General features: G+C 38.7%; 1 protein-coding gene across 3 annotated transcripts in view; it reads right to left on the bottom strand.

The window, feature by feature from the left end:
- INO80 (INO80 complex ATPase subunit) overlaps nt 1-24,562 on the bottom strand; it is a 135,275-nt gene that overhangs the window by 51,230 nt on the left and 59,483 nt on the right. For all 3 annotated transcript variants that reach the window (XM_049897360.1, XM_049897358.1, XM_049897359.1), the window contains exons 15-24: nt 20,712-20,771; nt 20,154-20,296; nt 18,828-18,912; nt 18,101-18,218; nt 16,831-16,916; nt 13,477-13,644; nt 13,097-13,230; nt 11,473-11,540; nt 10,373-10,466; nt 9,410-9,581 (exon numbers count right to left, since the gene is read on the bottom strand). In XM_049897360.1, the coding sequence (XP_049753317.1) occupies nt 9,410-9,581; nt 10,373-10,466; nt 11,473-11,540; nt 13,097-13,230; nt 13,477-13,644; nt 16,831-16,916; nt 18,101-18,218; nt 18,828-18,912; nt 20,154-20,296; nt 20,712-20,771 (1,128 nt within the window). The remainder of the gene's footprint in view (nt 1-9,409; nt 9,582-10,372; nt 10,467-11,472; nt 11,541-13,096; nt 13,231-13,476; nt 13,645-16,830; nt 16,917-18,100; nt 18,219-18,827; nt 18,913-20,153; nt 20,297-20,711; nt 20,772-24,562) is intronic.

Here is a 24,562-nt window from a genome sequence, read left to right as displayed (position 1 = left end):
CTTTCCACATACCCCACACCTAAGGAGACAATTACCATGACAACGGTTTTGCTGCTGAGCCCTGGTGGCGTAGTGGTTAAGAGCTCAGCTGCTAACCAAAAGGCTGGCAGTTCAAATCCACCAGCCGCTCCTTGGAAAATCCCACGGGCAGTTCTACTCTGTCATACAGGGTTGCTATGAGTCGGAATCGACTCGATGGCAACAAGTGTGGTTTTATTTTTTTAAGCTAGGAGATGGAATCAATCCTGGTACTGTTTCTGCAACTATCATTTTTAACGTGACATTTAATAGGATATAGTCTAAAACCTGTTCTGTCCCTAGAAAGACGACTAAGTGGTATATGGAACTACAGGTTCTGGTTTCTGTTTTTATTCTCAACAACAGCAACAAAAGATTAAGGTTCATACGCGTGAGGCTCCCACTCCTCGCCCACTGCAAGAGGGTAAGAAAGGACTTCTGGGCAGAGCAACCTGGGAAAGGAGACAAGGTGGTGGTGACAATGAATTTACGAGGGTTCTGAGCTAAACACACAGTCCTTCCTAAAATTCTCCCCAGTAAAAATGGGGTGGAACACAATAAAATTAAGTGCAACACAGGGAACCATGCTTTTTGTCACGTAAGAATCACAAGATACGGCAATTATCAGAAACGCATTCATGCTAGGTAAGAGATTTTAAAAGACTGTCAACTTTGACTAAAACATCCACAAGTGTCACTGGTTTATGCCCTTAGCCTAGTTTAGTCTGTTCCTTGATGTTTGTTCATGTACATCCCGAAGCTAGGAATAAGAATGTTACTTCCTCGAATTCTACAACACAGAATTCAAACTTGACGTTTACTGCAGGGTGAGAACAAGGGTTTTGTAGTTACAATGAGAAAGAAAGAGCTTCTCACTGTCCAGATTCATTCATACCTATGAGGGCATGGGGAGACTGGATCAGACTGCTGAATATGGCTCAGGTAGTATGTGATCTGAGGTTGCTTGCCAAGAACAAGAAAACAAGCAGCTAAGTCAACACTCATTATCTGTCTCCTTGAAGAAACAAGAATAAGCTATATTTAGGATACTGGCTGCTGGCACAATACCTATTACTCTTTTCTTTTTTCTAAATTTTACAGTCACAAAAAATATATAACAAAAAGGCCTGCCATTTTAACCAATTTTTAGGTGACATTAATTACATCACCCCAAATAGAAACTGAATACTCCTTCAGTAATAACTTCTATTCCCTCCTCCCTCCTGCCCTGATAACCACTAATTAACTTTTGTCTCTATGCATTAGCCTAATGTAGACATTTCACATAAGCGGTATCATACAATATTTGTCTTTTTGTGTCTGACTGACTTCACTCACCAAAATGTTTTCAAGGTTCATCCATGCCATACCATGTGACAGAATTTCACCTGTCTTTATGGCTGATGAACACTCCATGGATGAACACAGCACAATTGCTTATCCATTGCTCTGCTGATGGACACTTGGGTTGTTTCTACCTTTTGGCAACTGTGAATGATGCTGCAGTGAACGCTGGCGTACAAGTATCTGTTTGAGTCGAATATCTACAATTCTTTATAAAACAAATGAAGGCACAGAAGGGAACAGAATGAAGGATTTTCTGCCCAAGAGAACAAAGTTGAGTGTGGGAAAATTAATTCAAAGCTAATTTGCTTAACTCCAAAGGAATTTTATTCAGATACTATTTGCCTTTCCATGTAAACTTTAGAATCAGCTTGTTGATATCCACAAAATAACTTAGTAGGGTTTTGACTGGGATTACTCTGAATTTATAGGTCAAGTGGGGAAGAACTGACATCTAATAATACTAATCTTCCTATCTGTGAACATGGAATATCTCCAATTTACTTAGATCTTTGATTTCTTTCACCAGTCTTATAGTTTTTCTTATATAGGTCTTGCATGCATTTTATTAGATATTACCTATTTAAAATTTTTATGCTAATGTAAATGGTGTGTTTTTAATTTCCAAATCTAACTGTTCATGGCTGTGCATATAGGAAAGCAACTGACTTGTATATTAACCTTGTGTCCTGCAACTTTGCTATTATCACTTACTAGCGTCGGGATTTCTTCTTGGCAATTCTTAGAGATTTTTCTACATAGACAATCACATCATCTGGAAGACACTGTTTGAATTTTACAAGAGAGAGAATCCTGATGCTCCCTTCAAATTTTAGCATTTTTCTTTGTCTCTCCTCCGAGGCCTACGTGTCTGAGAATAAACTCAAACTTGACCTTTAAGACTAACCTGGAACATGGAATCTCGGTTCACCTTATGTGTTCTCTCACCAAAACCTTCGAACATAATTGGTGTCCATTTTGCATATTAAAATGAGGCCACTCCACTTCCTAGTACTACAAAAGAAAGCCAAAAGGAGAAACTGTGTTTCTGCATCGTGTTCGCAAATAACCAAAGTTACATAATTGGATAACTGGAACTGAGCTGCCCAATCAGATGAAGATACAAGACGCAGAACAGAGCAGAGCTCACAATTAAACAAATCTTGCTCACGGAGAGAGCTTATGAGCAATGAATCCCTGCTCAAGATGCAAACCAGGTATCACACTGTATTTAATACTTTCCCCAGCTGACATCTGCTGAGGCTAATAAAATTGTGCACAGTAAGAGGTGACACTGAGAGCAAGGAGAGATTCCAAAATCCATTCTGGTTTAAGAACTTTCATGATGCCACAGTCAAAGCCCATTTACGGCCCAAGCCAAAGATTTCAGGACAGAGAATACAAAACATTTTTTATAATTAAGTAGCTAATATAACAGCATCAGACTGACAGTGAGGGTATGTACCAGTTTTGACAGATCCACAAATTCTTTGATACTCCCTCCTTTAAAAGGTGTAGCCTAATCCCCTCCTCTTGAGTGTGGGCTGGTCTTGTTGTTGTGTGCCATCACGTTGATTCTGACTCACAGTGACGGAGCAGTCAGACAGAGTAGAACTGCCCCATAGGGTTTCCAAGACTGTAATCTTCATGGGAGCAGCTCACTAAGTCTTTTCTCCTGCACAGCCGCTCATTAAAAAGGCATTGTGGCTTCACCCTGTGCTCTCCTGGATCACTCACTCTGGGAAAAGCCAGCTGCCATGCCAGGAGGACACTCAAGCAGCCCTATGGAGAGGTCCACATAGTAAGGAACCAAGGCCTCCTGCCAAAAGCCAGCTAGAGTTTGCCAGGCATGTAAGTAAGCTACTCTGGAAGTAGATCTTACAGCCCCAGTGAAGCTTTCAGAAAACTGCAACCCTAGCTGGTATCTTAGCTGTAACTGTCCAGGATAGTTTCACTGTCCTAAAAATCCCGTGCTTCACCCATTCTTCCTTCACCACCTTCCCCTGGACCTCTGATGTTGCTACTATATAGCTTTTCCTTTTCCAAATGTCATATCTTGTTGTTAGATGCCATCAAGTCGATTTCCACTCCTAGCGACCCTATGTGACAAAGTAGAACTGCTCCACAGGGTTTTCTTGGCTGTAATCTTTGCAGAAGCAGGTTGCCAAGTCTTTCTCCCATGGAGCTGTTGGATGGGTTTGAAATGCCAACCTTTCAGATAGCAGCCAAGAGCATAACTGTTGCGCCACATCCTTTTAGAATGTTATACAGCTGGAACTATACAGTAACAAAGGAGCCCTGGTGGAGCAGTAGTTAAGAGTCCAGCTGCTAACCAAAATGTTGGCGGTTCGAATGCATGGGTCCTTGGACGGCAACAGGTTTTGTTTTGTTTTTTTTGTTGTTTTTATATAGCATGTAAGCTTTTCAGAGTGGCTTCTTTCACTTAGCTTTATGCATTTAAGGTTCGTGTGTGTGTGTGCGTGTGTGTGTGTGTGTTGACAGCTCATTCCTTTTTATTGCTGAGTAACAGTCCATTGCATGGATGTACCACAGTTTGTTTATCCATTCATCTACTGAGGGACATCTTTGTTGTTTCCTATTTTTGGCAATATGAACAAAGCTGCTAAAAACATTCATGTGCAGCTTTCTGTGTGGACATGAGTTTTCAGTTCCCTTCAGTAGACACCTAGAAGCATGAAGTGAGACTGTGCCGTGAGACTGCGTTTAGCTTTCTGCCTTCCGGAGTGGCTCTACCATTCTGCATTCCCGCCAGCAGTGAACGAGAGCTCCCGCTGCTCCATATCCTCGCCAGCATTTGGTGGTGTCGGTGTTTTATAATTTAGTTATTCTAAAAGCTATGTAGCGGTATCCCATTGTTTTAATTTGTAATTCCTAAGGACATACGATGTTGAGCATCTTTTCATGTGCTTATTTGCCATCTGTATATCTTCTTTGATATACAGGTCTTCTTTGTTCAGGTCTTTTGGCCATTTTTTTTTTTTTTTAATTGAGTTGGTTTTTATTGTGTTTTTAAGAATTATTGTATACTTTGGGTACAAGTCCTCGATCAGACATGTGTCTTGCAAATATTTTCTCTCAATCTGTGGCTTATCTTTTCACTCTCTTATTATAAACCACTTTTAGTCTTTTTAGTTTGTACGTGCATATTTTAAATATGCATATGAATGATTCTTTCTCCAGCTAGAAGGCAGGGGCCACGACTCCATGACACATCTTGCCCACAGCAGACACCGTGGTGTATAGTGAAGTACTTGTAAACAGCATCAATTACATGTATTTTTCACCCTGCTGTGCTATACTGATGATGTGAGGCTATTCTGAAGGTAGCTTGGAGCAGGTGAAAAAAAAGGGGGCACCATACAACCTCTAACCATTGTGCCAAGATCACATTCTACCACTGGGGAGTCATTCAGTCAACAAGCTTTTCCGATATACACTATCCACTCAATTCTATTTGTCCACTGGGATCAACCAACTGAAAACTGCTTGAGAGATTTTTGATTTGAAAGGCAGCTGTATGAAGAAGAAAAAGGGGTACTCTCTCCAGTAAACACTGCATTCTTCCCCAGGTCCTCCCCACTGTCACCATTTCCATATTTAACTGTCTTTTACTGTCCAGTAGTTTCCAAAGTAAGCATATGCATGCTTCATAATGTAAATAATAATATGTTAATATACATGTATAATTTTAAGTAAAATAATATATAGGTATTGAAGAAACCTGAATTGTAACTGTTGCGTCCCTAATAAAACCCCATAATTGTGAATACTGACTGTGAGTTCTGTGTGGCCATTGCAACGAATTACTGAACCCAGCAGAGAAGTAGAGAGTGCCCTGGGAGAGACGGTTGGTGTGAGAATTGGTAAAGATGGCAGAGAGGGGAGGCACGTCTGACCCTCGCCTCATAGGAATCAGCCTTGGGCTGTTGATCTTGATTCTCCCTCCGCCTTGTGAAGTTAGAGGAGGTCAGATGCTGCCCCCACACAATTTTTATAATTAGGAACAACAACACACTAAGAAAAAAAAAAATTAAAATTAAAAAAAAAAAAATACAGATAGCCAAATAGAAAAACAAGCAAGGGGGTTGAACAAGCATTTCATAAAGAAGGTTACTCAAATGCTCAATAAGTATAAGAAAGGGTATCCAATATCATCATTTATGAGGGAAATACAATTTGAGACCACTACACAAAAGGCTAAAGACGTTCTGGCAAGAATGTGGAGTGACTAGAACTCTCATACGGTGTTCATGAAAGTTAAAAACTGGTATAACTGCTTTAGAAAGCTGTTTGGCAGTGCTGATTAAAGATGATGAAGATGAACATGCATATACCCTATGACCCAGCAATTTTAGTCCTAGATAACCACCCCCCGCAAAAAAAGTGTGCGAACATTGACGAAAAGGCATGTATGGTAATGTTCATAGCAGCACTATTTATAATAACAAAAAGTGGAAACCTCCCAAATATTTGCCTACAGTAACTCTAGGGGAGATTAGACAGGAACAGGGGCTGGAATTGGGCACAAAGGGGCTTCTGGAGTGGAGTTCTGGTAAGGTTTTGTGAAAAGTCATCAAGCTGTATGAACAATTTAAATTTGTGCACTTTTCTGTATGTATGTTAGTATCTCTAGAAGGGTAACAACAACAAAAAGGGCTGAAAATATGTTAAGATACATTAAGATTGTATTATGCCTATTATCTCTCCCTATCTCTGTAATCTGCTTGGCCAGTCATCCACCAAAGAAGGAAACAAACGGATCTAAGAGAATCACCTCTTCAGTATGGTTTTTCCCTATCCCCTCCAAGTTTTGGGGAGGACTTCACATTTACACAGTAGCCCTTTTCTCATCTCTCAAGACTTTTCTACTCCTTCCTGGCTTTCTAATTCACCATAAAAATAACCACAAATACTCCTCAATATTTTTTGAATACTTGCTTAAAATAGTAAGCATAGCCACAAGTCTGTTTTCTGTGAAAACAAAACAGTTTAATCTCTGATTCCACAGAGGAATCCTATGTAAGCAGAAGGGTCTCCTACAAGATTTGTAAATTGTATTAACAATACTAAAAATATTTTTGCAGACCCCAAAGGCAGAGATGAAGTCATACCAGGAATGAAAGGCCACAAATCACAGCTATATGAATTTATGCCACATAAAGCAATATAATGAAAAAGAATCCAAGATCTTATATTTAAAACTCGTTGAAGAATTCAAACATCAGCACAATAGATAAAAAATATTAAAGTCTCAGTGCTGCTGTCCATATTTGATGGGTTATATATTTTTAAAAGGCCCATTTCGGTCAAGCATATTTTTTTAAAGCTGTCAATTTGCAATATCAGAGTAGACCATGAAATCTGAAAGCCTGGTTATGATGTCGCTGTGAGTTGGAATCGACTCGACAGCACTGGGTTATGTGTATGCTAACATCTAATGTCTCTTTTAATTTTTACTATATACTCTTAAATAATGAATTTTGGAAATCTGTTCTAAAGGATTAGGTATCTGAAATTTCCTTTTCTATTCTTAAGTGAAACAGACAAAACCTATGTTTTTGAGAGAAATGTTTCTTAAATAAGAAAATTCATGGGTCCCCCAAAACACATTAAAGTCCAGAGAAACCAGTGTGAGAAATAGAGCGTAGGGATGATAGTCTATTCTAACAATGCCATTCCTGGGGGTAGTTCCCATAATAAACTACTTGCTCATGTTTGAATCAGTTGGTTCTTTCAAACTTGCTTACCTTTATTTATGCTACCTCTGAACCCATGGATTTCACAGACATGTGCCAAAACGTACTAAGGCAGAGATGGACCTGCATGCTAACTGCACATCAGGGTAACTCTACGATGAAATGTGTGAACTGCTCTCTGACCAGCTTCTGGACTTCCTTTTCATATTCAGAAAGTGAGATTCTTCGAGTCTCCAAAGGTTCATTTCTTTCTTTGCTTACTATTAAAACCCGATCCAGAACCTTTTACGTGGTGACTCTCTGTATCTAGTCCCCTGGCTATTTTAATACTGCACAGTTGCCTTGTGCTGCAGTCTTCAGACCGGAAGTTCCGCAGGCCAGGAAATCATTTTAGTAGGTTATCACTAACATCCTTAAAAAACAAAAGAAAATCAGAGTATACTGCATATGAGAGTAAGCATTATTTTGTTTCAAATATGTACGTATGTACATATTTTTATGATGAGCTTTCAACCACCCACTGGCCACTGGCTCAAGACCTCTATATACATTCTAAACTACTACAAGGACAAATGTCCATCCACAAAAAAGGGAATAAAATTAAATAAGAAATAGCAGTGACTCTAACTTCAGTTAAGTATACTTTTAGATTTCACTACAATTCCTGTACAGCATATTGCTCACGTCTGAATTTCTTAGGCTATTCATTAACTGCATACAAGGACCTCACTTAGACTGAACACACCACTATATTGTCTGAAACAGAAGGATACAGTAAGTGAGTGATGCATATCTCCAAGTGCTAAATAAGATGCAGGCATAACAAATACTTGGAAGAATGACTGATGCTTTCTTGTACCAAAAGCAGGACCAGTGAACAATACACATTACTAAACTTAGGGGTTAAGAGAATTAATCAGCCTAAAGGAGGTTAAGCAACTCTTCATCAGATGTATTAGTATTCTTAGTAGACGGACTAGAAATATTTCACCAGTAGAAAGTCATCCTGCTACCGCTGACATTATTTTAAAAAGGCTGGAACCCAATTCTATTCTCCTTTTGCATTATTGGTCCCATCTCCAGAATCTAAAAACGTACATGAACCACCAGCAATGCTAGAGAAACTAACCACGAAAACATAAAAGAACAGAATCAGTCAAAAAACATCCTACCTTCCAAACCTTTTATCTAGCTAAAGGAATCTAACATATAGACTAATTGTCATTCCTCTTCTGAAAACCCTCCAGTGTTACCCATTCTCATTCAGAATGAAAACCAAATCTTTAGCAATGACCTATGAGGCCCCACATGATCTGGACCTACATTTCCGACCTCATTTCTCATCACACTCACCTTTACTTACTCTGCAACAGCCATCAACCGTATGAAAAAATGCTCTACCTTACTACTTCCCATGGACACACAATTTAAAGTCACGAAGAGATGCCACTACAAATTCATAAAAGTAACTACAATGAAAAGGACTAATAATACCAAGTTTTGGAGAAAATGTAGACCAATTGCAAATCTTGCACATCAGTAGTGGGAGTGTAAATTTGTAAAACCACTTTGGAAAAATGTTTGGTAGCAGCTACTAAAGCTAAATATACATATGCCTGATGATTCGGCAATTCTACTCCTCAATATAAACTCCAGAGAAAGTACCTTGTGCTTACATCCACCAAAAGACATGTACAAGAAAGTGCACAGCAGTTTTATTCGTAATAGCCACAAACTGGAAACAACTCAAATGTCCACCAACAGTAGAACAGGTGAATTACGGCCTATCCAGACAGAAGAGTAGTTCACAGTTTATTTCTACATAGAACACTGATAATCTCAGACATAATATTGAGTAGAAGAAGCTAGGCACAAAAGAGAACACTGGATAACTCCATTTACATGAAGTTCAAAAACAGGCAAAAATAATCTATAATGATAGAAATAGAACAGTGATTGCTTTTATCTGTTTTGAACTAGAGGTATTAAATGGGGCACTGAAATTGTTCTGTATCTTTTTTTAACTGTAAATAGGTAACAACATATTTGTCATTTCAACAATCTTCACATGTACAGTTTAATGACATTAAATGTTTATCATGTTGTTCAGGAAATGTTCTATTATCTTGATGGAGGTAGTTGTTACACAGGTATAAATTTATCAAGCGATACACTTGAAATCTGTGCACATTCCTGTACCTAACTTGTTAACTGAATACACTGCTTCTACTCCCCTGAGACCTTTATTGCTCCATCAGGCCATCATTTACTTCATTACTACTTTTACTGATTGAAAGAAAAGGGGAATTTATGCAGAAATAATTGCTTACCTTTAACAAAGGGCAGCTGCAAAGGTTGGGAAAGGAGAGTGGAAAATTAACCCCAAGGAGGAAATCCTTGTTTCTCAGATATCTCTGCTGGTTCTCCCCTTCTCGCTCTTCCCAGGAGCGCAGTTGATGGAGCCTGTAGGAGGCTTTCAGAGACAGGAAAAGAGCTAACCATCTGAAACAAACCACAGCAGACATGCTTATTCAGTGTTCCATGGAGGCTTGAGGGTTGTTCATAGCAGAGAGGAACCTTCCAAGGGTTGGCTTTTATTACCATGTCTCTTTCGTAAGTACTGAGCATTTTGGGAACAGGAGATCCATTCCTACTTTCAGATAAAGCCATTTCATATTTTTGTCCCATAATTTCTGTCACTGGCATGACTTGATTTGCTACTCATGGTATGCTACGGAAGAAAACTAAAATCCTTGGTAAAGCTCCTCTCACCATTAAGATCTATCAAAAAGACTGTCATATAAAACATCCTGATATTAGGGAGACAGGCTTTCCTAATGAGGTCACTGTTTACTACAAATACGAAGTAATAAGTTAAAGCCATTCCATCAGAGAATAAGAACATACGACTAATTTGCCCAGAACAACACTTAGAGGAGTATATGCTGCTATCACCACCAACTAAATGAATCACCAGGCCCCATTTGTCCTGAGGAAACCAGTAGAACTTAAGAGACTAACTAGAAATTAGAGGACCTGAAGAATGGGTAGAATATAGGCGACAAGTCCAAATAGCTTTTATTTAAGGTATATCATGAAACATCATGCAGCTGTTAAATGATAAGGGAAGTGCTATTCTCTTATAAATAAATGTTATTCTTAACAACAGAAGAATGAGAGCCTCCCTAAAATGATACACCATAATATTAAATATCATTTTTTTTTTTTTTAACTTTACACTATCCAACCTCTGTCCCTGTTTACTCCCATCAAACAGTAAGCAAACTCCTCACCTGGCCAAAAGTCCCTGAAGCATGAGGCTTGCCATTTCTGATGGAGATACATCAATAAATCGAAGGAAAGAAAAACAGCTTTCTTCATTAACACCTGGAATGTCAAAGGACGAAGTTAAATGGAAAGCAAAGCAAGAAACAGTACTCAAGCCTGCTGAACTGCTGAAATTTTACCTAAAAACCAAAAGACATTTATATTCTAAAGATTCCCACCTAGTCACTCTGATGGAAGTTAGGGTCATATCTTTGTACTGCAATCACAGGTAGAAGAGGCAGGCCTATGAGACGTGGAATACATAGGCCAGAATAGAGTTGGTTCATCAATTATCTTTAGGGTTTTTGGTCCCTTGGCTAACTGCCCTCTCTTCTTAATATGCGAGTAGAAATAAAAAGAAAAAACAGAGAGACAGAGATGAAAAGATTCCCAACCTTGCCCTCAACACTTTGAGCAATTTTCAAAGTTGAGTAGTTCCTTTTTTCTTAGGCTGAGGAGGAGGAAATTAGTCCCTAGTTAATAATAGAGTTTCACTGACTTTGTCAAGTTTCATGGGTAAGACATTTTTAAGAAGAGCCAGGTATAAAATAAAGATGTAGAAGGCTAATGTAACCATTTTCTATTGCTTCTTGTCATGGCCACGTTATCACAGAGCCTACAGATGAAGAGCATTGGCGCTGTGGATTAGTTGGTTAAAGTGCCTGTCTAGTAAACAGAAGATCCTGGGTTTGAATCCGAGAGGTCCTTTTATTCAGCTGCAAGGGAATCTTCCATTTGGAAACCCTGGTGGCGTAGTGGTTAAGAGCTATGGCTGCTAACCAAAAGGTTGGCAGTTCAAATGCACCAGGCACTCCTTCGAAACCCTATGGAGCAGTTCTACTCTGTCCTGTAGGGTCGCTATGAGTCAACTCGATGGCAACGGGTTTTTTTGTTTGTTTTATAGATAAAGACCACCAATTTACTTTAATCTTAGTAAGGTTAAGACTTAATAAAGTTCTAGCATGAGGCAAAACCACTACCAGTTTCACATCAGTTACTCAACAAAAGAAAAAACACTCTGATAAATCCTTGACATACCTTCCCTCGCAAAGATTAAGACACCTACCTTTTCTGTGAAAGAGAGACTGCTGGATATAGTCTGGTGCAAATGGAGAAAGAAGAACCCTTAACCACCTGCAAAATAAATCCAAACAAAATATAAATATTAGGAAGTTAACTAGACTGTAGGTTCCAAATTGAAGACAATCTTTTAGATTTGAACCTGTTTCTACCTTTAAGAGTTTAAAGTAGCTGTTGTCAAGTGACCAGGCTAAAATTATGGCATAAATATCAGAAAGTAGTAATACTTAATAAAGGTGTGTCTATATAGATACACATATAGACAATACCAGTTCCATGCAGTCTCATTTTACTTCAGAGAGTCACAATTCCAGCACTGCAAATTATCATGCACTGTATTAAGCAAGGAAACCCTGGTGGCATAGTGGTTAAGTGCTACAGCTGCTAATCAAAGGATTGGCAGTTCAAATCTGCCAGGCGCTCCTTGGAAACTCTATGGGGCAGGCAGTTCTACTCTGGCCTATAGGGTCGCTATGAGTCGGAATCGACTTGACGGCACTGGGTTTGGTTTGGTTAAATTAAGCAAAAAGCACTACAGCTCTGGCTGACTTCCCCCTGCTCATCTAGTTAAGAATTAGCCTGGCACTATCACAGACAAAGAACTCTTAAAATTAAACCTAAGAAACAGGTCTCAATTTCAGTTGCATCAGACTAAATATTCTTGATTATTCTGACAGTACTGTTTTCGGATGAGGAGGAACTTTCTAATCTATTGTTCTCAAACATGGGTATGCATCAGAATCCTCTGGGAGCTTGTTAAAAAGTCCAGAAGCCAGGACCAACCTAACTCTGAGGTGCAGAGTGGAATGGCAGTGATCTCTAACATACTTTCGGTCACAACCACTTCACCAAATCTGTATTGCTAACTCTGAAATGACTGCAGAGTACTCTACTTCAACTCTCCAACAGCCTCAGAAGATAAATTTGACAATCTGAAATCTAATTAGATCTCTAACAAATGCTAATTCAAGAGCAAAATAAACCACTTCTGACCATAAACACGGGTAATATACCAGTTTTCCACAAATGTCGTATATTCATGTACACACAACCAAGCTTTACTGTATATGATGAACCAATTTCAGTACCAAGGCAGAGACATTTGTCATTCTCTCTTGGTATAAGTACACTTAATTTGCATACAGGTGCACGTTCCTAATTCAGAAAAGCTAAGAAAAGAAGATGACAACTAGAAGCAGATAGAGCCTTTAAGGCCATGTAGTTAAACCCTTAATAGTGCTCAAATTCCTACCACAAGATCCCTCAACAAATAATTGTCCAACCTTTGCTTAAATACCTCATTGGGAAACTCAAAAAAACCGTTTGCTAAATTTATCTACTAAGACACAAAAACCCAAATTACAAAAACATTCTTATGGTTCCCAAAAAACAAAAAACCAAACCCACTGCCGTCGAGTTGATTCCGACTCATAGTGACCATACAGGACAAAGTAGAACTGCCCCACAGGGTTTCCAAGGAGTGGCTGGTGGATTCAAATTGTCGACCTTTTGGTTTGCAGCAGTAGCTCTTAATCACCGTGCCACCAGGGTTCCTTCTTATGGTTAACAGATATTAAATTAATTAAAAACAGATAAACAGATATACTCACCTGTCTCGTGAATGGTTGAAAACCCTGATCTGCCCATGACGGTAGATAAACTTTGAGATCCGGTATGGCTTTAGGGAAATATGAAATGGAGACCATGTTTCTTGCCGTTCAAATAACTCTGGGTGATTACATACCTAAGAGGAAGAGAAATGGTTAAGACAACATTCTCATGTGCAGATATCAATCACTCTGTGAAACGATGAGGAACTCTCAAATCCTGAATGTTTACCTTTCTGAAAGCATGCTTTCCCATTTTCATCTCTTTTTAACAATATTACTTTAATCAGTTCTTGTAACCATCATAACAACAGAGCACTGACATCCTTAGTTTATTTGGCATTAAGGATAGAGCCTTTTTCTTAGCTAACCCAAGTTTTTACCTTCCTAAACTGCATGACCAGATTCATGAGGCTGCTGGTGGTGGTCTGTGCTTGCTGAGTAGAGCCCATAGAAGACTGCAATAAATCCTCAATGGAAATTTTGTTCTTCAGTGCCTGATATAGCAGCTTTTGTCGGCTGGTCAGTTGACAGTACATCAGAATCTCAATCTACAAATCAGAAAGATCAATCATATTTGGAAATACAGTTTGTAAGAAAGTTGAAAACACATGTAAAGCAGATTACTAAGAAAATAATACACAGATGTGAACTCAATTTCTCTGTAGAGCTGTGATATGGACAATCACACAGAAGACGTTCTTTCCTTGACCCTCTTCGCCTGTCACTTACATGTTCTCCCTGGGCAATCTCTTCCATTTCCTATAGCATCACCCACCACAGTGATATTTCCAAACATGCCAGCCCCATAGTTTCAACTACCTACCATAACAGCGCCACTCAAGAGGGTTTGTAGCAATTGTGTATGTGACGCAGGAGAAATAAAAACTTCTCCACAAGTCATTAAATTGGTTAACAGCATTACCATTCACTTAGCTGCCCAAAGAGAAAATTTCAGTCAGCTCTTATTTTTCTCTCTCCCTCACACCTCATGTCTACCATTTTGTAAATCCCTCACCTCAACTGAAACTTTACCTCTAACTACCCTCTTTAAAGTGCTAAAAAGCAAAGATGTCACTCTGAGGACTAAGGTGTGCCTGACTTAAGCCATGGTATTTTCAGTCGCCTCCTATGCATGTGAAAGCTGGACAATGAATAAGGAAGACTGAAAAAGAACTGACGCCTTTGAATTACGGTGTTGGTGAAGAATACTGAATATACTATGGACTGCCAAGAAGAACAAACAAGTCTGTCTTGGAAGAAGTACAATGGGGGTGCTCCTTGGAGAGAGCATGATGAGACTCTGTCTTACGTACTTTGGACATGTTATCAGGAGGGACCAGTCCCTGGAGAAGAACATCATGCTTGGTAAGTCAGAGGATCAGCAAAGAAAGACAAAGACCCTCGACAAGACAGACTGACACAGTGGCTGCAACAATGGACTCAAGCATAGCAGTTATCGTGAGAATAGTGGACTGGGCAGTGTTTCGCCCTGTTGTACACAGGGTTGAGCTGGAACCGACCTGATGGCACCTAAGAACAACAACCCTTTCTGACCATTTATACTGCCTTAATGCAGGCCTGGAAACCCTGGTGGCATAGTGGTTAAGTGCTATGGCTGCTAACCAAAAGGTCAGCAGCTCAAATCTACCACGTGCTCCTTGGAAACTCTATGGGGCAATTCTACTTTGTCCTGTAGGGTCGCTTTGAGTCGGAATCAACTCGACGGCAATGGGTTTGGTTTTTTTTTAATGTAGGCCCTCATCACATCTAGTCTAGATTACTATTATTTTGGGGTCTTCCTGCCTCCAATCTCTCCTGGTTCTAATGTACTTTCCACACAGGTCTTACAAAGTAATTCAACTGCTGAAATATCTTTAACGGACATGATTGTCTCTAGTAAAAACATTAAAACTTTTCACCTAGGTATAGATCTTCCATAATCTAACCTACTCTTATTGTCCCATCTCATTATCACCATGCCTTCCTAACATCTTAGCCAAAATGGTCTGAATGTTCTAAACATGCTACAGACTTGAATTCTACTCCACCTTTGTTCATGCTGGTCTTGTTGCCTGGCACCTCCTTTCTACCATGTTATCGCAGTAAATGCCAAGTTATTATCTAAGACCTAGTTCCTATGTCATCTCTGCTTTGATGCCTTCTCCAACCTTCCCTAGCAGAATTACTTCCTTATCTTTATTCCCAATATAGTTCATACAGACAGTCCTTGTACCCTCTATCACACAGTATTATACTTATTTATGTATTCTCTCCCTTGGAAGCTTGATGAAGCCTGAAGGCTGTATGGTTATGGACCAGTGCTTGGCAGGCAATAAGAGCTCAATAAATGTGTATTTTTGAATGATAAGATCAGAAACATTAAATGATATTTAAGAAATTTATACTGTGAACCATGCTACATCTTCTGATCACCTCCCTATTAACCACGAAATAACAGAAATTACGATACTGCTGTTGTTTTTAAAAATATTTTCTAAATCAAAAGCCTCAAGGACTCATTCTGTAATAAAGTGTTTTCCTTCTATCAGGTACATCTGTGTTATACTGCTACTATGACTCTTAGCTAAAAATCAGCCAGTTTCACAGTCATCAAAATTAAAAAAAAAAAAAATTATTTTTTTAAAAAACATAAAGTTATACTGCTCCTCCTCCCTCTGGAGTAGATGTACATCCCCACTACAATCTTCCAGGGAGTCATCAATTTCAAGGTGACTCAGCCTCCCAGATAGAGAAAAATCACCCTGAAATTATTAAGAATTTGGCAAGAAACCCTACAGGCAGATAGTAGAATTGTGAGAAGAGGTACAATCTGTGAAAGATAGGAAAACCCCCCAAAAATTGGGAAGTCAAGAAAAAGAAGAAACATGGTAGAAGAACTCACAGGAGACGAGAAAATTACATCAGTCTAGGATTCCAGAAAAGATATTTATGAACCAAAATTACTGGCTTTGTATTTTTTTTTTTTAATGGTACAACCTGAAGCACATTAAAACTTCTAAATCTAACTTTCAGCAGAAATACAGCAGAAAGAGGGGTATGTCAGACAACACCACAACGATGGAACAAAGAAATGCAAGGGGAAAAAAAAGGGAGGGATTAAAGGATACTTATGAGACATACCACCCAGATGCTACATGTGGACCTTGCCTGGATCCTGATTTCAACAAACTTGTAACTTTAAAACACACACACACACACACACACACACAAAGGCAATGGGGATATCTGAGTAATGACTAGATATGTGATAATATAATGTGGTTAGTATCTTTTTTAGTAGAGGCGTTAACGGTTTGTGGCTATGTACTTAAAAAAATATTTAGAGATACAAACGGAAGTATTTCTAAGTGATATGACACCTGGGATTTGCTTCAGAACAATCAAGAGGGGCGGGATGGTCAGGAGCTGATCACTGTTGAATCTAGATGATGGGTAAAAGAGGGTTTGTTATAGTACTCTCTCTACTTTTGTAATGCTTCAAAAACTCCATAATAAAAAGTTTAAAACAACAGGAAGAAAAAATGTTACTTGACGTGATTAGCAACTCATTTTAAGTACTTTGATCTATTCAAGTTTTAAAGGTCTTCTCGCAAACAACCTAGTTACTGCTTGACTAAACATATGTTCAGGGACTCCTGTACCTCTCCTCTCCTGGAGTCCTAAATTGATTAAGATAAATTAAGGCTTACACTCACAAGGTCTTCTTTCCTTACCTTGTCAGACAACTCATTTTCCACATCCTTCTTGATTCTCCTTAGCATAAAAGGCTTCAGGATCATGTGTAAGCGAGAGAGTTGATCTGAAATGCCAGGAGGCCCCCAAAATAATACACTGATTTAACATAAACAACCAAAAACAAATACCCTCCTACAAACACCTTTTGACTCAATGATTCTCTCAAAGAGTAGAACTTAATCTTTTTCCCAAATAGGAGGAATCCAAGGAATTTGGATTTTCTATAGCATCTTATTGCACAGCAAGTTAGGCAAAACCATCTGACTCTTATTTACTCAGTGCAAATCAATGAGGACCACAATATTTTCATTAGAATTCACTTTTAGAGTGTTTCAGGTACATTTTTACCAATAATAAGGTTCTCATACAGGTCTAATGCAAGCTATCTGGACTCCCAGTATTCCCCCAAAATCATCTTTCAAAGGCTTTAAACAAATTAACAATGTATAGTATAAGAAAATACTTAAGGATTTTTCTAACAGAAAGTAGGCATCAGTTCAAGTCTATGTAATAGATGTAATAAGCATCTCAAAACTCTCCTAAAACCAGTCAGACGTCATTCAACAAGTTTAAAAGTATTCATAAACAAGGTTAAAAAATGCTCACAATAGAAACAAATCCTAATATATACGGAAAATAACAAAAATAATCCTTCTAATAATTTCTTTTTTTAGTATCAGAGAAAAACCATTCTGTTAAAACATGATTTTGATATGAATTTCAAATCTATCTGGAAAATGGGTACTTGTGGGCCGAAATGTAGCACTCTTTGAACTCTGCCTATTCTGTCTTGATAAATAGTTAAGACAGGGCCAGCATCATCTATGTTCATCTTTTCCTGACTCATTTACAATATATGCAAAGTACATAACAATTATTTTATAAGAGAAGAACAGTTTATCTCCCTGACCCTTCTGTGTTTACCAAAAAAATAAATCTGTTGCCATCAAGTCAATTCCGACTCATAACGACCCTACAGGACAGAGTAGAACTGCCCCATATGGTTTTCAAGGCTGTAATCTTTTATGAAAGCTGACAGACTGCCATATCTTTCTCCCACAGAGCAGCTGGTGGGTTTGAACCGCTGACCTTTTGGTTAGCAGCTGAATGCTTAACCAGTGCACTACCAGGGCTCCTCTTCTATAGATACTGGAAAAAATGTCTCCACAGAGAAGGAAATATATAATTATTTAGTTGCCTACACTTACAGGTACGAAAAAAGTAAGAAAGATTGTTAACACTACTCACTCTCATCAATGGCAGATTTGTTTTCGGCGTGGCTCTCAATATCCTTGGAAAACCATTCATTAAATTCCTCATGTGAATCAAATAATGTTGGCATGATGAAATGTAACAGAGCCCAGAGCTGGAAACAAAGGAAAAATGAAACAGCTGTGCGGCCACAAGCAGGCAGTGTATGAGAATACACGAGGGCGTGTAGAGAGGAAGTGCAGCCATGTATGTCTGTGTCTAGGCACATGCATAAGAGAGAAAGTGAATGTATCAACAAGGGCTGCTTTCACATTACAACAGCAAAATTGCATAACTGCGACAGTAACCATATGGGCTGCAAAGCCTAAATTATTTACTACCTGGCCCTTTACAGGAAAAGTTTTTTGACTCCTCTTTGAGATGATCAATTATCTTTTCAAAAAGGAAGGCTATTCTCAGTAATAAGGAATACCACTTTTCAACTTTAGTATGGAAACACTGCTGCATTAGATGGGTAGCCTTTCCTGATGTGGTCACTATTCGTTACATAAAGACAGAGTAATAAAATAATTCATGGCCATTATGCCAGAGAATAAGAGAATAGCACTGATGCCTAAAAGACCACTTAAAGCAAGCTAGGTTCAAATTCTTCCTTCCTTTTACATGGGCATATCACTCCAATGGGGCACAGGCAAAGAATTCTTTGCTACAGAGCCATTCTGTTTAGTACAGACATAGCCCGAGGGCCTTGACTGGAGCCTACCTCTGCCATGGTGTTCTGTATGGGCGTCCCAGTCAGCAAGAGCCGATTCCGACACTGGAACTGCAAGAGGATCTTCCAACGGACACTGTCCAATAAAATAAGTTAGAAATTCTACATTAGCAGTAAATCTTTCTTTAATTAGCCTACTGAGAACCAATACTTCTAAAAATACTTCCTGAAAAAAATAACAATGACTCAAACAAGTACTTCAGCATGCACACAACTGAAAGATATTATTCAACAAGGCTGAGGACAGGAAACTTACGAGGATTTGACTCCTCTATATTGAAAACATGGGTTAGCCGTGAGTCAGAATTGACACGACAGCAACTAATAACAACAACATACTGAAAACGTGGCGTTAGAGCTTAGAAAAACAACATCCCTCAAACGAAGTAGAGTTCTTTCTTGCTTGACAGAGTCTTCTATTATCTTTGGCCAGTTTAGTTAGAAGCCATTTAAGTAGAAGCTAGTTATCTGTAGGTAGAAAGCTTTAAAATTATTACTCTGTGTGCTTCCAGATTTAAAGCTTTGGAGGGAGCAGAAGAGAAAGGGGGAAGGGTATGAGAAGAAAACAGAAGTGAGTCTCTAGTGATCCTGGCCAGACATGTCCTCCCCTTTGAAAGAGTGCAATACGAAGCAGTGCCCTTCAGAGGACAGAGAGTTCCATGGAAAATACTACCCTTGCCAGTGAACATCAACCTTTAAGAAACTACCATGAGCCATCCAAGAGCTAATATAAATACATCAAACGTGAGAATTCTTTTTTTTTTTTACACCTAAGCCCTCACTATTCAGTTGGACCTTAAAGGTATTAGAATATTTTAAACATATTTTATTAAAAAATATAATCTCTAATTCCTGTGGAGGTCTAACAACCATCCAGGGAATGGGACAACCTACATAAAACAGAAGCATCTCCAATCCACATAATGTAACATTCTACTTCCTACTCATATCTCCTAAGAAATAATCTCTCAAAGACAGGGCAGAGACGACTTCTGCTACGGAAATTTTCTTAGAAGAAAAAACACGTATCTAAATGTTATAATTATTGAGTAGGTGGGTAGAAGTCAAGAAAAATCCTTGCATTCTAAGCATTATAATATTTGTGTCCCGAGAAAAATGCAAAAGGGAATTTTTGCCTTCTGGTCAGGTACATGGCTTATGCAGAGATTATTTTAGGCCATACTCTGAAACGTTCTTGATCTTCACACACACACGCACGCACATAAGCACGTGTGCACACGCGTGCATGTACGCACACACATTATTTTTTGGCCCCCATCTATGGCGTTGGGTTACTACTGCTCCTCCTCATGTTACCTGGAACTACTCTTGAGTGCCTGGGCCTCATCCAAGACCATGTACTGCCACTTGACCCGCTGGAAATACTTCACATCCTGCACTACCAGCTGGTAGCTGGTGATAACCACGTGGAACGGAGCATCCTGAGTGTAGAGGGTCTTCTGTAAATAGAAAAGGGAAGGGTGAGAAAAAGACACCTGACAATTCATAATACGTAATGAGTTATGGGCTGCGTTTTCTAGGGCCAAGTTTAAGATAGCTCTAAAAATGTGTTTCTCCCACATGGTAGGGAGATGTGCGGTGAACTGAATGATAACTATTCTTAAAGCAGTCATCTTAATCACTATGCTAAAAACTAGTCCTCAGCTTATTAAAGAAACTTAATATTGGACTTCAAGTTCAGCTGATAGCCAGTAAAATGAAAAGCATGTATCAGAAGGAAAAAAAAAAAAAAACGGGTGCTCTTGTTCAGTGCCCAGAAACATATATCACATGTACCTTAAATGTTAGAAATTATTCCAATAACTGGAGAAACAATAACTACAGGTGTGTTTACATACGTAAGCTAACAGTTACCTGACTCCAGAACCTCCTGATGACTTTTCTGTCATGAGGGTTTCCCCAGTATGGAAGCACCTGGGGAAAAAGCCAACATGCAGATTACTTTCTACTAATAATCTGGAAACTATCACCACAGACTATTCAGGATAATTTTTAAAAAGCTAATAGAATAAATACAGGAGTTGTTTCTCTGCCAGTGGTGGTCTAGGTGGTGTGACCAATTCTCCTGCTAAGCAAAAACATATGCACGTGCACACACACACGCACCACACACCACCACACATGTTTGAAGGCATCAGAGAGCTACTCAGACGATGAAGAACTACAAAGCCAAGTTCCAGAAAAGAAAGAAAGCCAAGTGAGATAAACAGCATATAATACACTTCTTCCCCCAAGGATGACTGTCCATTTCACAAGTTCTAGTTGAGAGTCTAAGAAACTGAGCAGAGCTTTTTTAGGGACACAGGGCCCACAAGACAAAAGCTCTACTTCAAGGAGAAGAGACTCTGGTAAATGGGAAGCAATGTGACTTCAGAGACAAGATCTTAAAAGGCACCACCATTCCTCCTCGCTTGCTCTCTTAGAGGCCACCTGCCGTGTCACGAGGACCTCTCCTGTGGAGAGGACAATGTTGTGAGGAACCAAGGCCTCCTGGCAACACACATGTGACTGAGCAATCTTGGAAGAAGATCCTCCAACCCCAGTCAAGCCAGCTGATGACTGCAGCCCTTGCCGACATCCTGACTGCAACTTCAGGAGAAGACTCAGAATCAGAACCAGACAGCTATGCCTTTCCTAAACTCCTAACCCATAGAAACTAAGATAATAAATATTATTTTAAGCCAGTAAACTCTGGGGTAGTTCACTAATATACCTTCCAAAGGAGGGAACAATAAGAGTGACACTTGATTTTTTTAAAAAGCCAATGGAACGTTATCCTCAAAGTGCTGAAAAAAAACGCCATCCTAGAATTCTATACTCAGAAAAAATCCTTCTGAAGGTGAGATAAAGACATTTTCTAATAAAAACCTAGATAAATCATCACCAGCACACTCATGATAAAGGAAATACAAACAGCTGTTCTCGGAGCAAAAGGAAAACAATCCCAGATGGAACCTCAAATATGTAAGAAGGAATGAAGATCAACGAAAATGGTGCATATGTGAGTAATATAAATACATCTAAATAAATGCTAATAATAATAATGTCTCACGGGGTTTAAAGTATTTTTAAAAATATACACAAAAAAAAGCATGTAGTCTATAGGAGGGGGTGTAGTTAAAATGTACTAAGGTCCTTGTATTGTCTGGAAAGTAGTAACACTATTAATTTATATTGCTTTAAAAAAGCCCAGGATGTACATTGTAATCTACAGGGTATCTACTAAAGGACAGCAAAAGAATATGTAACTAAAGCTAACAGGTGGAGGAAAATAATAAAATATAACCAACCCAGAAGAACATAAGGAAGAAAAAAGGAAAACTGAACAAGTGAAATAAGTAGAAAGCAAACAGCAAGGCAGCAGACTGTAAACTAACACATTAATAATTACATTAAAAGTAAGCACATATACTCCAAATAAAAGGCAAGAAATACACCTTAAAAGTAAGACTAGAGAAGGGCTGAAAGTAAAAGGAAGGGAAAGATATGTAAAAACTAACCAAAAGAAAGCTAGTGGATGCATTTAACATCAGAGAATATAGATTTTAAGGCAAAATCTTATAGAGGGCAATTTCATATTACTAAAATGTTGAACTCACCAAGAAAATAGAATAATTCCAAATTTGTATATATTTCACAGCCTCTCTCTCTCTCTCTCTATATATACACACACACACACACACAAAAAAACCCAAACCCACTGCTGTTGAGTCTACTCCAACTCCAACCTTACAGGACAGAGCAGAACTGCCCCCTAGGATTTCCAAGGAGCAGCTGGTGGATTCGAACTTCTGACCTTTTGGCTGGCAACTGAGCTCTTAACCAGTGTGCCACCAGGGCACACACATATATAAACAAAATAGAAAGGAAAAAAGAAATATGAACAAACTCATTCCTCATGATAGATTTTAATAGTCAGTGACATGAAAGGCAAACAAAAATAAATCAGTAAAGATACAGAAGAATAACAGCAAATTAACAAACCTGAGCTAATCGCCATATGTAGAACAGTGCACTCAACAACTGCAGAATACACATTATTTTTAAACACTCACAAGACATTTACAAAAACTGGCCATATGCCTGGCCATAAAGGCAAGGCTCAATAAATTTCAAAGGATTAAAATAATAAGCATGTTCTTTTGTCACAGTGGATTTAAGTTATAAATTAATAACAAAAAGATACCTAGAAAGTTCTCCTTTCTTTGGAAGTTAAGAACTATGCTTCTAAATAACCTACAGATCAAAGAAGAACTTGCAATGAAAGAAATTACTTCAAACTGGAAGACGGTGAAAATGTGACTCTGAATGGCTAAAGCCATGCTTGGAGGGAAATTTATAGCCTTAAACGCATGCATTAGAAAAGGCGGTCAATCAACAATCTAAGCTCCAACGCAAGACATTAAAAAGAGAAAAAAGTTTATAAGGAAAGTGGAAAGGAATAATACAGATAGAGCAGAAATAAATAAAATAGGAAACATAATAAATAACTCCGAAAGCTAAAGGTTCATTCTTTGAAAAGACCAATAAAACTGATAAATCCCTGGGCAAAACCAACAAAAATAAGAGGTCAGAATAATCAATTTCAGGAATAAAAAATGGTACACTAACTACATAAAAAAAGTAAATCACGTCTCATGGGAAAAGAAAAAGTCGGAGGCACCAATCGTATCTAGAACCATAAAGAGAGCGTTACTCTGAGACCTGCCGAATAAACTTTCAGACTGTTAGCATCATAGATCTAAGTATCTTAGGAATGAAAGTGCACTTTAAACCTGAGCAGAGTCTACACCCTAACAAGGTTCCCTAGGAAAGTGAACACGTTTCTGACAATCTAAAGGAATAACAGGTGCCTGGGCTGTGCGAGCAATTTGCAGTCAGCTGCTAACCTAAAGATTGGCTGTTTGAACCCACCCAAAGAAAGGCCTGGCAATCAGTGTCTGTAAAGATTACAGCCAAGAAAACCTTACAGGGCAGTTCTACCCTGTAACACAGGAAGGTGTCACTACCGTCAGGACTGACTTAATGGTTTAACAGGTTTGATTTTGTTTTAAAGGATTAACGTTAATGGATCAACTAGAGCAAAGGTCAGCAGAGTTTTTCTATAAATTGCCAGATAGTAATATTTTAAGCTTTGCAGGCCATATGGTCTCTGTTACAACTACTCAACTCTGCCATTGTAGTGTGAATGAAGCCATAAATAAAACATTAAAAGAGAGTGTGGCTGTGTTCCAATACATATATATTTGAATTTCATATATCCTGTGTCATGAAATATTCTTCTTCTTTTGACCTCCTTATCAGCCATTTAAAAATGTAAAAACCATTCTTACTTCAGAGACTGTAAAAAAACAGTGGCCGCTAGAATTGGCCCATGGGTCACAGTTTACTGACCCCTAAACTGGTGCTGCCAGTGGCTCTTAGGGAGAAAGATGTAGCAGTCCGCTTCCGTAGATTTACAGCTTTGGAAACCCTATGGGGTCACTATGAGTCGGAATCGACTCCATGGCAGTGGGTTTATTTTTTAAAACTAGAGTACCAAAAGCTAGGTTCAATATATAAATGAAAACTCGATTTCAAGCTTAGGTACAAAGTCAAAGGAGAGGTGCCAGTGACATAAGTAATATCACAGTGCCATCTACTGGCCAGCGGAGGACTACTGAAAACTTAAGTGGCTTGGTAGAAATTTTTAAGACTGTATTCTC

The sequence above is a fragment of the Elephas maximus genome, chromosome 10 (genome assembly GCF_024166365.1).
Source record: "Elephas maximus indicus isolate mEleMax1 chromosome 10, mEleMax1 primary haplotype, whole genome shotgun sequence".
Classification (NCBI taxonomy): Eukaryota; Metazoa; Chordata; class Mammalia; order Proboscidea; family Elephantidae; genus Elephas; species Elephas maximus.
Note: the sequence above shows the minus strand (reverse complement) of the source record. Positions and strands in the feature narration are given on the sequence as shown.